Raw genomic sequence first — 15,141 nt, forward strand, 5'->3', positions numbered from 1 at the left:
GATCATATTTTACAGTGCCTAGATGGCCTGTTCCCTCGGCCTACACCGTTGGAGATAGCTGATTATTGTTTGGATTGGTAACAGATTGTTCTCTCATTGTGGGGATATCCATCTAGTATGGGCTAGTGTGATATTCCCCACTACAACACAAGGGATTCAGCGATTACATACAGCATTCTGAAGTTTCGTAACGTCATATGCCGAGCAGCCTCTGGCACGACACTTGGGAAGCCAAAACCTTTTTACGACTACATTGGTTTGATTACCATATTATCTACTGTAAAATCAGCAACTCTTGATATTTCTAAGCTGTAAATATGCTGGGATGCATGCTCCCCACATCCTCACTGTGCTGAAATCGCCAGAGCCACTGTAATAAAAAAAATTAATGAGAAAAAAATTTGGATTTGGGAGTTATAAAATGTGTTTTTGCAATCCAACGCTTCCAGCAGCATCTAATAGGGTATTAAGTCTAAGAGTATTAATATTGACTGTCTTATTCAATAGGCATTCCTTCCAGTCGCAAATGCAAACGGGAGTTCAAATGCGTCTAAATAATTAAGGCAACAAAAAATAATCTGATTAATTCAGACTGACCTTATATTAGTGCCACTGAATTGTGTTCACAAATAAACTTTACAATCCTTGCATTCTAGACCATTATTAGATTTTAAAACGTGATTTGTTACATCTTCCTTATTATTTCTGCATTCAACGGTGTTATCATATTTGTGCTTGACTGTTCCAATTATGGATATTACATTTCAGCAGTAATGAGTGGGCCAATCAATAGCAGGCAGGAAGTTACAGGGTAGAAATCCAGGCAGGCATTCACAGTGTGTTGTAAGTCATGCGAGCAGATCACTAAAAATTTTACCAATGAATTTAGAGAAATGTGATGGAATCATTGCCTTTCATTCCCTTCCTCTGTTTTTCTCTATTTTGTATAACATTATATGCGTTGCTCAGTAATTTGTTGATGCTCATTTCTTCTCCAGGAGTAAATGTTTGCGCTGGACATCACAAGATAATTACGAACGATGAAAGCCATCTTAGTTCATCCATCCAGAAAACCCCCTCCCATTGCAGTATCTAATTGGTTTGTAAATGATTCCAGATTCTTTTCTCTGCTATTCTATGTGGGAGTCCATTCCACTCTGTGTGAGAGGAATAACTTCCTGGGATCTGTCCTAAATTTTCCTTTTAATAGTTTGAACCAGTGTCCACTTGTCCTACTCTGACAATTTAATTTTAAGTAATATTTTCATTCCTTTAACTATTTTACGAACCTCTAAGATCACCTCCCAAATGTCTCATTTCAGGGAAGAAAAGCATAACTTTTGCTAATCTTTCCTCGTAACTCAGATCCCTGACCCTAGGGATCAGCCTTGTAGCTCTTCTCTGCACCCCCTCCAGCACATAAATGGCTCATCTGTGTCTCAGTGACCAGAACTGGACAAAGTACTCAAGATTCATTCTGCCCAGAACATTGTACAGTTTGAATCATGACTTGTCCTGACTTGTGTTGTTTTGGTTCCAGAGCTCAATGTTCTACTGGGTTTGTTGATTGTCAGATACACTAAGACTCCTAGATCTCTCTCAACTTCATCCTTGGGTATTTTAACACCATTCATGGAGTACATGTGTTGCCCATTTTTCCTTTCCTCCGTGCTGTGCATTACAATTGTCCACATTATCTTTTGTTTGTCATTGTTCTGCCCACTTACATATTTTATCCAACTCATTCTGTAATTTCTGAATCGTCTCCTTCAATTCCACGGACCCTCCTAGTTTGGTATCATCTGTAAATTTGCACTTAGTTTCTGAATCCAAGTTGTTGATGTAAATTAGAAACAGTAGTGGTCTCAACACCAACCTGTGGGTGCCCCCACTCAGTATCTCCTCCCTCCCCCCCTCCGCCCCCGATAACCACGCTAACAAGTACTCTTCAACTTTCTTATCCATTCACCAGTTTTACCCTGAATCCTCACAACTTTGAGTTTAACTAAAGGCCTCTTGTGTGGAACTTTGTCAAATGCCTTTTGGAAGTCTAGGTATATCATATTGTAGGGCTTTCCGAGAGTCCACTTGAGTTGTCACTTCCTCAAAGAAGTCAAGGAAGTTAACCAAGCAGGATCTTCCTCTTCTATATCCATGTTTGCTACTGTTTACGAGGTTATCATTGTACAGATAATCCTCAAGTTTTCTCCTGCTAATCAGTTCCATTGTTTTACATGGAATTGAAGTAAGACTAATGGTTCTTTAGTTGCCTTTGTCAGTTTGGTCATCCATTTCGAATATGAGCACCACATTAGCTTGTTTCCAATCTACTGGTACCTCACCAGTGACTGGGATAAATGTTGTGTTTGGAGATTTATTTGTTTTGAACACTCAGCCTTCCATCTCATATATATCTAAGTCAGCAATTTTGCCGAGGTTACCTCATGTGGCTCATCTTTGTTTGTTAGCTAAGAATATTCATTATTTTGTGCTCATCCTCTATTTCATGCCTATTTGCATCCTTTATGGTTCTCATCTCTTCTCCGACTGCCCTCTCACTGATGAAGTACTGAAAGAATTTCTTACTGTTTTGTGTCTTCAGCTGCTGATGCTTTTCTAGGTCTTTCTTTAACCATCTAATCACCTTTCTAACATGTTTCTGCATGTTCCTGTTTTCATCTCAGTGAACCCCATCCCCTTTCTCCTTGCAGGATTTGTACAGGTCATTTTTCCCTTTATTTCATTTCTGATTTGTTTGTCGACCCATTTAGCGTCATGTTTTTGCAGTCTGTGCCAGCTGATTCTGGGTATGTATTTAACCTGCCTGCTCAACATTATGGCCCTGAGTTTTCTGGGCTGAGGAGGGCAAAACAAAGACTTGGGTCGGGTGGGGCAGAGTGGTGGGGGGTAGAGAGGACACAGAAATTTGGGGCAGGGCCTGGTTCCACTGGGTCTCTGGCCCTTTCTAGCCACAGCCAAAAATTCCCTTCCATCCTGACATCATTGGCAGAGGCGGGCTTTGAAAGAGGTGTTGGTCAAGTGCAGGGTATAGCACAACACTGGAGGAAAAGTAACACATCATAAACTTTTCCCGTAGTGTAGGGAAGACGCGCACTGACACAACAGTTTGCAATTGTCCACTGCTATTTGAATGGTTTTATATGTCAAACTGGACATAGAATTTTCTAGTAATGTGCTACGTATTGTTTTTCAATGAACCTGTAGTATTGACTTTGCAATCGCTAATCCTCTCATGACTATCATGATTCATGAAAGAAATGGAGCAATGGAACAAGAACTGCTCGAACTTTGTCACATGGTCCATGCTGTCAGCTGAAACCCCTTTGGTTAAATTACTGCCTTGCAATCACTCCCAGGTATTAATTACTCTCGTTGGCCACAAAATCCCACTGTTCATTGTCACTGATTGTATAAAATCAATACGACTGAACTCAGAGCCCACCCACAGAGGAGAAGCCGATCTGGTAAGATTCATACTCACTAAGTCATTCGTCTCACCTGAACCCACTGTGTTCGTGGCCTTCCACATTCTTCAAGCAAGAGCTGGCACTGACTCCCTTCTGTCCTGTAAACTTCTAGGTTTCTATGCAGGAAAATTTCTAACATTTGAGGTTATGCCAAGCTCCCATTTGGCTGCTGGATCTCAAATTCAGCCTTAAAGTGAATTGCTGAACTGGCAGTAATGTACAACAGTAATTGAGATTGTTCTTTGCTTGTTAATGGACATTTTGCTGGGTACTGAAAGATATTTTACTCGTTTCCCTTCAGATGGTGCAGCTTCTTGTTGTTTCTTTGTCCTCTATTCTTTGTTTGATGCATATTATTTGTTACTGATTTTTCCCTTTATCATTTCCCATACTGATTTAAATCTCCTTGCCTTATTCCTTCTCCATTCATTGTTCTGCCTAAACAGTCAAGGGATCCATTAGCAGCTGGAAAATGGGCAGCTTCAGGTTGGTGAAATCGGACTCCATCGGAGGAGATCGACCCACACTCAGTGTTATCCTATTCACGGTTCTATTACCAATGTCAAGGCTACCTGAATATGTCACAGGAACAGTACTCGGTGAAGCTATGTTCAACTAGAGCTGCAGTGTCCCACATCTAGAGTGTCCCACATCTGCAACCTGCTATAGGAATACCAGCAGTCAAGCTCCAGCATCCATAAGATGCTGCCAATAACAATTAAGATCATCACTGCCCACGACTTTTATGCTTGCAATCCTAACAGACGATATATACATCATTAGTCAGCTTGTTATCCACTGCTTCATCAAGAAGATATGAACACCCTATTCTATCACGTAATCGTCAACATCAATTCCCCGCAACCCCTCCCGAAACTGCAGCAGAAGCTGCACAGGAAGACTGCCTTGTACCATGCCTGGCTTCCTGAGTGCGCAGAGAATCATTGATTCTGCTCCATCTGAAACTGGGGGCTCAGATCAACTGCAGGAGATTCCACCACCTACAAGTTACAGCTGGCTTGTGAATGTCATCGATGGGCAGCCGAATTATGACAAATGATCAGCCCAATATAAACGCACCTGACCTCTCACCATCACCATTCTGAATGGCAATCGCATAATTAGGTGGAGTTGGCCAAGATACAGTTTCAGTTACTGCCTTCAATTTTGGAGAACTGGGTAGAACTTTGTTTCATTGACAGAAAAATAACGCTTTGTGTTGTCAGTTATTAAGCACCAGATGTGAAAATGAGCTGGAATCACCACAACAGGCAACTCCGCAAGCAAGGATCCTCCTATATTTCTGTTATCAATAACTATCTACCCAAGACTCGGCCTTGATATTTAGCGCACCAATGATCTTGTTCAAGTTTCCCAACGACATCATACTTCATACTTCATACTTCAGTTTCGACCAGATTGTGACACAGGCTGAAAACAAGTCCTCTGGCCAACACTCCAGGAGAATGGTAGAACACTGTTCAATGAACTGGTTTTAAAAATAACCTGACAAGTACTAAACTGGATTTAAACTATTTATATTTTAATTGCATGCCCTCGGAGTTTTGTCCCATTGGGTTCCTCATTATTTAATTCATTCCAAGTACAGTAAGGACATTTTTGCATCTTCTCAGAGTCAGCAATTACAATGGGAAGGATATCAGAAAGCAAATCAGACCTTGTGACTATGTTTGATGTTGAAATAATTTTGATCAAAGATGGAAGGTTAGGGAAGGTCCTGTGGGATTGAGAGAGAGAGACACCCCCATTCTATTTAACTGGGCTGGATTCAAGAAGGACCATTTGCAATCCCTCTTGTAGCAATTTGATGAGTTTATCAAATGACCAAGTAACTTGAAATCATTTTGAAAATTAGCTTTCTAACTCTTTTTACACTACATTTATGTATAAATCACTCGCTATTAACTTTTGATGCTGGTTAAAAATAGGGATCTGATTAACCAATGCTGTACTCACTTTCAATATTGTTAACAGGTGCTTTCATACAACTCTTCTTACCTTCAGCAGAACAGCAGATCGGTCCACCGCAGCTTTTGCGATGAGTTGACAGGTCAAGTCAAAATACTCGGCAGGTTTAACTTCTGAGAGTTTGATGGATGACTTGTGGATAGAAAGGTTTGCATTTGCCCATCTGCGCAGTCCCTCCACAGTTTGCTGGTCAGTGGCAGTGAACTGGTACGATTTACTGGATGTCCGCGGTTTCATGGGCGCTCCCAGAGTTCCGTCGAATATCAAGGCCGAGAAACCAACTGCACTGATGGCCTGAAGCTCTTGGTTGAATTCTTGTATCTACACATAGAAAATGCAACGAATATTTAGCACCACAGTGGGTTTTGTTACTTTATAATTTACTAATAGCTGATCCTAATTGGCCCAGATTGCAGAATCTTCCTCTGTATTGTTCAGTTGGGTGGTAAGTATGTGGAACAGATTACTGACACGGGTGGTGGAACAAGAAACCTTAATGGGTTTCCAGAAGGAACGAGACAGGTTCTTGTCAACAAATGGGATTTGTGGTTATTAGAAATGCCCCAAGGGAATACTATGGAGAGAGGGAGTAAATGGATTGAAGATCTTCACCTGAAACTATTACTATGTTACTATCTTCCTTCCTATGTAGCTGTCAGAATTTTTGTCTTGCGTGAGACATTGCTTCATAGCACAACTTCTTTTGTTGGTTTCCTCCATTACAACAGTGACAACACTTCAAAAGTACTTCACTGGCTGTAAAACGCTTTGGGACGTCCTGAGGTGGGGAAAGGCGCTATGTAAATGAAAATTCTTGTTTCCATTTCATCCCATTTACTTGTGAAGAAAGCCACACAATGTTTCTTTTATTTGCCTTCATTCCAGTATCTATTGTATTACTGCACTGTGAGTGTAATTACAAAAATTGGGGGACTATTCGTAATTTATCAATTCCCATATGTGCCAGCGAGGGTCAATAATAACTCACATTTCTACAGCCTATTTAATGTAGTGAACACCTCAAAGCACTTCAGAGGTGAGGGTCAGATTCAAGCAAAAGAAATTATGTGAAGTGGCTGGAGAGGTAAGTTTTCCACAGGTGAGGCAGGGATGAGGAAGAGAGTTCCAGAGTGTGAGGGCGGGATGGTTGAAGGCCCTATCACCGATCGTGCAGTGGTCAGAGAGGGTGAATACACAGTAAACCAGTGTCTGGAGAGGGCAGGGCGTGAACATGGAGGAATAAAGGAAGATTCCATTCTATCAATGTTGTGAAATGAGGTTGAGGAATGTCCACATGTGAATGCTCAAGGGGAATTTTACATTCATTTGTAGCACACTCATCAAAACAGAGTACTGTACAACCCCTCTGTGAATGCTGAATCCACAGATCAAATGATGGTTTTTCATTTATTTAGCTAGCAAAGTAACATGATACACACACAGCCAGTGAGTGACAAACGTTAATTAACAGCTGGAGAAACGTTACAGACTTTTCGAAGCATTTTTCTCCCAAACTCTAAGCTGCCCTGTTTATGTGCGTAATATTGAAAGACAGCACTTTGGAAGGGGCATAATACTTTATTACATACTCATAATACAACATACTTTTAAATTTAGTGTGTTCTCTTTTACACAGCCATATATCACTGGTTGAAATGGCAAGATGACAATTTGCTCATGGTCATAACATATCTAAAACTAACCAACAAATGATTCTTGTTACTACAGCATTGGCCATCTTATATAAAACAATGTAAATTCACATTTATTGAAAAGATTGTTCTAAAGCAAAACTGTACTGATAATTAATCAAAACAACGCCTGAAAATGTAAGGTTTCAGTACTTGAAAGTGTTTTGGATGGAAGTACCGAAGATTTCACAAAAACTACTGTATTTTCAACAGTTTTGCTGCACAGTTTGGGAAGGATTATAGATTATGCTGTACCCTGTATCCTAAACTGTGCTATGATTCTCTTACAATGCTGGTATTCACTCCATACAGAACAGGTTTTTTTTAACTAACTAAATGCCACAGAAATTTACATTTTAAAAGGCCATTTTTACGCCCAGGATATAATGCTGAGCCCATTTTTCAAGTTTAGCACAACTGGTTGGCACTGCAGATTGAAAACTATTCTGCCCAAAACTAATGGATTCAGCAACTTCATGCTTTTCAAGCTAAATTAATGCTACGTACAAACAGAAGTCGGTCTTGGCATACATAGTACTTAGCTGCAGTTTGTTCAACATCAATTCTAACAAGTAACTTTACAAAGACGGTCTTAATGAGGGGGGAGAAAAACTCTGCCTTTCATCTCCTGACAACCAAGCAGCCCTTTCTGAAGTTGAAAAGATACCAGGAGAACAGAATTCAAAACAAGAGGATGTTAAACAAGGCCACACTCATCATACTTTGAGGGAAGCAGTGTGTTACCAAAATACACTGCAAGGCTATCACTGTGAGGTGAAATTCAAGCAGATGGTGTATGGAATGTTTTTTTTCTATTCCTGCCTCAGCTACATGTTCCAGTGGATGTGTAAACGCTTCAGTTTGTGAGTTTGTCATCTCAAATGCTATAATGTTTTATTCTTTCATGTACTGAACTCCTAAGTATAAAGGCAGACACTAAATGGACAGCAACAATGGAAAATATTCCATAGAATGTTAAGCCTGAACTCTTCATAATTCCACATTAGGTTTTAGGGTGTTGTATTCTCTAATTAAAAGATTGGCTAAGTATTCCACATTCCTGTTGTTTGCAGAAATCAAAGACAGCGTTTCAACAAGTCTTCCTGAATGGTTTAACAGAACCATTCCAACCCAAAGTATTACATTATGTATCATTGTATTCTGATTGATTTTCTACATTTGTACCTGGGTAGCCTGCTCTACACTGACAACGAAAATACTGAAAATAAATTGTGCCTGTCGCTTTTTTGAAACTAAAACATTTCTTAAAAGGTAACTTAACTTGCAGATTGCATGTACACCATTGCAGGGGAGACTGTGTTGAATAAAACAATGCGAAGCTCAAGACATTTTTCTTTTAAATAAGGCTTGCAAAGCTTTAATTCATTCTCAAAATGGTGGTCAATAGCTTTGTACTATGGCATGAATATCAATGAACTCTGCACAGCCTACCTCAAAATCACGTACCCCTTGTGTTAAAATTGCTTCACTAATAGCTCCGCTGCAAGTTCAAAACTTACACTATAGGCTTTGTAGTGACACATTGTAAAAATTCTTTGGATCCTGTAATTCCTCTTGAGAAATGGGGGAATGCCATGCATCTCTCTGTAATTAATGACTTGCTAACAAAACTACAGGAATGGACAGCTCCATGCGATTTCATCAGCAGATTAATTACAGAGAAAAATAGTCGAGCTCTTATTTCTCTTTAAAAGAGGGATTTTACCCCTTTATATAACGTCTGCTTCCATCATCTTCGTACAAAGCAAATAGCTATACCCACAAGAGTTAAGACTTCAACTTCTTTTCTAGCTAAAGGCTCCTCTATGCCTGTTTACAAACTGATGTCGCAGAACATCAACAACCACATATGAAATTCGATTAAAGAGCTTGGAATTTGTTCAAGATACTGTAAAGGAAAAGCAGCACAGAAGAGACGCTTTATTAATTTATTAAATAACCTAATCAAGAGTTTATTTTATTGCTCACAGTTCATGTAGTCAACAGACCCTAGACAGATGATGCAATTTTAAGCATGTATTAGGTAGGATTTCTGCCTAGTATTCTGGTCCAGAATACTAGGCAGAAATTCTGTAAAGATTTTAAAAGGAGGGCCTAATATAAACAGTCAAATGCTGGTGGTAACCTGCTTTATCTCAAATAGGGTCAAATAGAGACAGAGCTCAAGTGTACACTTCACTTCATATCAACTACAAACCTCTGCTTTGTACTTTTTTTTTAAATTTAAAGAGGAATTCCTGTAGTAAGGTATCTAAAAGTGAAGCCCTTGGCAGTACTGGTAGCCTTTCTTCCCCCTTCAAATGCACAGAAATACACCAAATTTGCCATAGATTTAGTTTCAAATTCTATTCCCATGCTAAATTGTCACCTATTTCGGAATACCTTGTACTCAAGTCTTACTAAACTGTGTTGGACAAGCATCAGAAGCAAGAAGTTCTGATCTAACCGTCTTTCGGATGAGACATTAAACCATCTGCCCTCCCAGGTGGATTTTTTAAAATTTGTTCATGGGATCTAGGCGTCGCTGGCAAGGACAGCCTTTATTGCCCATCCCTAATTGCCCTCGAGAAGGTGGTGGTGAGCTGCCTTCTTGAACCGCTGCACTCCATGTGGTGAAGGTAGGGAGTTTCAGGATTTTGACCCAGCGACGACGAAGGAATGGCGATATATTTCCAAGTTGAAATGGTGTGTGACTTGCAGGGGAACATGCAGGTGGTATTGTTCCCGTGTGCCTGCTGTCCTTGTCCTTGTCCTTCGAGGTGGTAAAGGTCACGGGTTTGGGAGGTGCTGTCGAATAAGCCTTGGCTGCAGTGCATCCTTTAGATGGTACACACTGCAGCCACAGTGCACCGGTGGTGAAGGGAGTGAATGTTTAGGGTGGTGGATGGGGTGCCAATCAAGCGGGCTGTATTGTCCTGGATGGTGTCGAGCTTCTTGAGTGTTGTTGAAGCTGCACTCATCCAGGCAAGTGCAGAGTGTTCCATCACACTCCTGACTTGTGCCTTGTAGATGGTGGAAAGGATTTGGGTTGTCAGGAGGTGAGTCACTCGCTGCAGAATACCCAGCCTCTGACCTGCTCTTGTAGCCACAGTATTTATGTGGCTGGTCCAGTCAAGTTTCTGTTCAACGGTGACCCCCAGGATGTTGATGGTGGGGGATTCGGCGATGGTAATGCCGTTGAATGTCAAGGGGAGGTGGTTAGACTATCTCTTCTTGGAGATGGTCATTGCCTGGCGTGAATGTTACTTGCCACTTATCAGCCCAAGCCTGGATGTTGTCCAGGTCTTGCTGCATGCGGGCACAGACCGCTTCATTATCTGAGGGGTTGCGAATGGAACTGAACACTGTGCAATCATCAGCAAACATTCCCATTTCTGACCTTATGATGGAGGGAAGGTCATTGATGAAGCAGCTGAAGATGGTTGGGCCTAGGACACTGTCCTGAGGAACTACTGCAGCAATGTAAAAGATCCCATGGCACTATTTCGAAGAAGAGCAGGGGAGTCCTGGTGAATATTTATCCCTCAACTAACATCACTAAAACAGATTATCTGGTCATTATCTTATGTTTGTGGGACCTTGCTGTGCGCAAATTAGGTGCCACGTTTTCTACATTATAACAGTGATTACAATTTAAAAGTACTTCATTGGCTGTAAAGCGCTTTGGGATGTCCTGACGTTGTAAAAGGTGCTATATAAATGCAAGTCTTTCTTTTCTATGAAAGGAAAATAACTGAAACTTGGCTAAACTACACAAGTGGACAAGAGAAGTGTGATACATGGAGGGAGGCAATTCTGAAACAACAGGATCAGTCAACAGCCTTCATCATATGAAGATTTCTATGGTGATCATCACAGTCACCCTCTCTAAGCAGTGAACAATGGAAAATTAACACAAGCTGCAAGAACTCAAAGGGGCAATCGGTATCAGAAACTTTCATTTGGAACATTCTGCTCCATGCTTAGCCTTGGAATTAATTTATTCACCACAACAAATTGCACACGTTTCTGTAGTAATTAAAATCTGCCAGACTTTATATAAATCCATTTCTAATGTTCAAGATTTCTGAAGCTTAAAATTTTTTAAATGCCTGCAATTCATACATCGCATACTTCAATGATTTAATTACTTAAAAGACTTGAAACTTGGCCAACTAAGAATCATGGATATGCTAAGGGAGAACCTTTGTTTCTCCAGTGTGACAGACACAGTTCCACTCATTCTGCCAATTCATCCAGCACAAAGTTATTTAACTTGGAAGAGTTTCTACATTGGAGAATCTGCAGTGCCCATACATTCCTGATACTTCAACCCCACCATATCAGTCTACCTTTCCTCTAAAAAAAATGCCACGAGGCTCATAACTTTAATAATGGTTTTATCACTGTGTTCTTTACAAATAACGCCTCAAAGAAAATATAATTCTATACCAAATTACTAATACTGCTCATAACCTTACAAGTAAGGTGGCTGGCCTCGCGATCAGGGCTTCCACCTACAAAGACATGGCCAGGAATATGGGATGCTTGTAGCCAAGGCTAGAATGGTGGCATGCCATAATTCCACATCTGAATCTTGGAAGTGCGATGAAGGTAAATGGCCCTGATTGAAAGGCCAGCCATAATGTTTTCATTTTAGAATTTTCGTTTAAATATTTGTTTACAGGATGAGGTGCACCTTACTGATCAACACTTGAGGATTGGTCCATTTAGAACCTTGACCTGGAATATTTCTTCAAGTACAATGCTGTAGTAAATCTGTTGAATACCAACTCCCAAACGACGCATAGTAAGTTCTTGAAAGTTGCTGGATAACATTGACAGGTTTAATTCGGAACCATCAGAGAGTTGATAACTTTCTGATTTAGTTTCCAAATGGTGCACTTTCAAAAGGAATGACTCTGTATTAACATAGTTCTTTTTAAATGAATCCCATCTGTTTTTGTTGCAGTTTTGAACTGGTTCTTACACCAAAGTTTCAAAGCCTTAGTGCCATAGTAAGGATTTACATTCAGAATCGGTTAGTTTGTTATAGAAGCTGATTTGGGGGGTAGTGATACCTAAATCTGAACTATAGGAAGCTAATTAGGGCCTGAAAGGATCAAAATCTGTGCCAAGCAATGTGCAATCAGAGCTGGAACAATGTTTTAAACCAGCAAAACTGTTACAACTTTAGTTTTCATTTCTGTTACAACTTTTCTGACACAGTACTTTCACATTCTGCAAGAAATTAAACCTACGAAAAATGTGATGTTTAAAACATTACCCTTTAGATTTCAAGACATGCTGTAAGTGTGTTATGACACTCACCGAAGTCAGTCTTATTTGAATGAAAATGTTTTACCCTTTGTTGCAAATGTGCCCTATTTACACACTTTCAGCTGTTACATGGTAATGTTGACTTGTAGCTATGCAATTAACTCCTCATAAAGACCGACTGGAAAGACATGAAAATGTAGATTTTCACGTAGATGTTGCAAATAAATCCTTCCACTTAGCCCATACAGTTCATTTGCAAAAAAAAAGTGTCATATTTTTCTGTACAGACACAAATTAAGCACTATATGTACTTGATAATACATGCTCATATTCTAAATGCAGGCTCAGGCATGTCACCTACAGACTAGTGGCAACACTATCTCAGCACTTCAATACTAAACCAATCAACATCACTTGCTGTTACATGCACAAGATAAGCTGCAACGAACCAGCTTTATTTTTAACCCCTTCTCAGTTCATATTCCAATATCTTCGATCTGGTTCCCAAGTTATACACTGGATTCAGTGCAGCTACACATTGAACAGCAGCAATCAACTCACTCCACGGCTAAAAGATCAAGTTACATTTTATTTTGCAGCAAATACAGCTAATCTTTGATGATAAACGTAGGCCCCGATATTTACGGGGAGGTAGGGAGGGAGCGGGCGGATCTGTCAGTGGTTGGGAAACCCGGCAACATGGGAAATGTGGAGGTCCTGCCGAATTTGAAGGCAGGACCTCATTAGAATTTTTTTACTCAGAGGCTGGCTGGCTGCCAGGTGGGAAAGCCTGTACAAGGCCACAGCTGGGGCTCGGAGAAAAGGGAGGGAGGGAGTGATTGTTGCGGGGGAGGGGGGGGGGAAGAGAGGGGGAGAAGAGATCACAGAGGGTAGAGATCAGATTGCGGGGGTTGACCTCGCTTGGGGGGAGGGTCGGAAGATCTGGGCAGGTTTTCTTGGGGGGCCAGGAGGGAGCACTCCTGCTCCTCCTGGCCCACAAGCAGTGCTGGAAAAGCACTTACCTGCTGGATCTGGCAGTTCTCACCTCTCCTTAGCTGCCGGGTTTCCTGAGACCCAAGAAACCTGGCCCGCAGCTGTTAAATTCAAAGGTCTCCTAAAATCTGAGGCAGGGGGCCTCATTAACATATTATAATTACCGACCCACCTCTCGAGAGCAGGTTACTCGCCTGACCCCCAATCCGCCCCGGTTAAACCAGAAGTAGGCACGTTTGCAGAGGGTTGGGGTCGGATTTTCCATTTTAAAGAATGTAACACACCCACCCCCCGACCACCCTTCCAGGGAGGTTTATATTCCCCGTGTGTGTTTATAATGCTAAATGTTGCATAGGACCGGGATTAGGCCATTCAGCCCCTCAAACCTGTTCAGCCATTCAATTAGATCATGGCTGATCTCCATCTTAACTCCATATATCTTGGTTAAGATTAAATGATTATTAATGTTAATAAGATCTAAGTGACTGGAACGCAGACATCTCAAAGCCCAAGTTGTGATTGTGTTAAGTACAAATATTATGATAGGATGGTGAAATAGAAGTATCACTTTAATATTCTTATTAATCTTAGCGCACAGTCTTTTGTAAATGCTTTTATGTAAGTTAGACTTCTTGCTTGAGCTTTTCAGATAGCTATTGTACAAGGCCCTTTTTAACATTTAATCCTGTGAACTAGCTGCTGCAGTGCCTCTGTGTAGGAGATGTCCCCGTGTGGGAAATCTCTGACTTCTGGCATCCACCTATGACAATGTACCATCACTGGTCTATTGTATTTCTGCATTTCCTAAATGAAAAGGATGTATTGTTAACAAGGAATACCTAATTCGGAGCCTTTTTTTTGACAAGCAAGGCTTCCCTCCATTGAGGGCCGTCTGTTTCAGTGTACAGATCAAATACGACAGAGTACTGACTTAAACCTACAGATGGCACTATGGTGCGTCTTTCATAACTAGGCTTAGTAAGTAATTTGCAATTGCTTTCATTTTTAATTTCCATTCTAAAGAAAATTAGATCTACTTCATTACACTTTTTTACGTAACTGGATTACAGAGCAGTCCCAGAGGAGGACTAACTAGAAGAACTTTAGTTACCGCAGTGACTTGTATTCTCCAACTGCGACCATTTAATTCTTCTTGCATTACAATGCCATAGGGGAAAGGAAGTCAGGCTCGCTCAGTAGAGGAGTCTTTCCATTGAAGAATGAAGGTCACCCTATGGTAAGTAATCTCATTTTTTCCTTCATGTTCCAGTGTCCTGCACACAGCTGCGGTACATTCACAGGCCCAGAGTGAGAGTGTTTGATTTGAAAACAGAAAATCTATGTAAATATGCTGTGATGATGATGATGTAATCAGCATCATCGTGTCAGACATGTTTGGGGCTGCAAAAACATTCAAGATAAATTATTTTGACAGAATATCATGAGACTGAGCTAGCACAGCAGTTGCACCACCAGTTATTTGTTTTTAAAGAAGAGTAGAGACACAAAGACCAACCCCAGCCGTGGCGTAGACTCATTAGGCACAGGTTCCTGTTTAATGATTCACGTACAGTCAGTTGACAATCTCAGATGGAGGTGTGTGTGTGTGTGAGAAAGAGAGCACGCGAGTGAGAGAGAGAAAGGAGGGGACGAATCAGACAATGAGTCAACTCTACTTTTGCATTAACTCTTCCCACAAG

At 40.8% G+C, this 15,141-nt stretch overlaps 1 protein-coding gene across 2 annotated transcripts in view; it reads right to left on the reverse strand.

The window, feature by feature from the left end:
* The window catches only part of pot1 (protection of telomeres 1 homolog), a 268,786-nt gene that overhangs the window by 74,260 nt on the left and 179,385 nt on the right, over window positions 1-15,141 (reverse strand). For both annotated transcript variants that reach the window (XM_067999826.1, XM_067999825.1), the window contains exon 9: window positions 5,508-5,798. In XM_067999826.1, the coding sequence (XP_067855927.1) occupies window positions 5,508-5,798 (291 nt within the window). The remainder of the gene's footprint in view (window positions 1-5,507; window positions 5,799-15,141) is intronic.

The sequence above is a fragment of the Heptranchias perlo genome, chromosome 18, assembly GCF_035084215.1.
Source record: "Heptranchias perlo isolate sHepPer1 chromosome 18, sHepPer1.hap1, whole genome shotgun sequence".
In the NCBI taxonomy this organism is placed as follows: Eukaryota; Metazoa; Chordata; class Chondrichthyes; order Hexanchiformes; family Hexanchidae; genus Heptranchias; species Heptranchias perlo.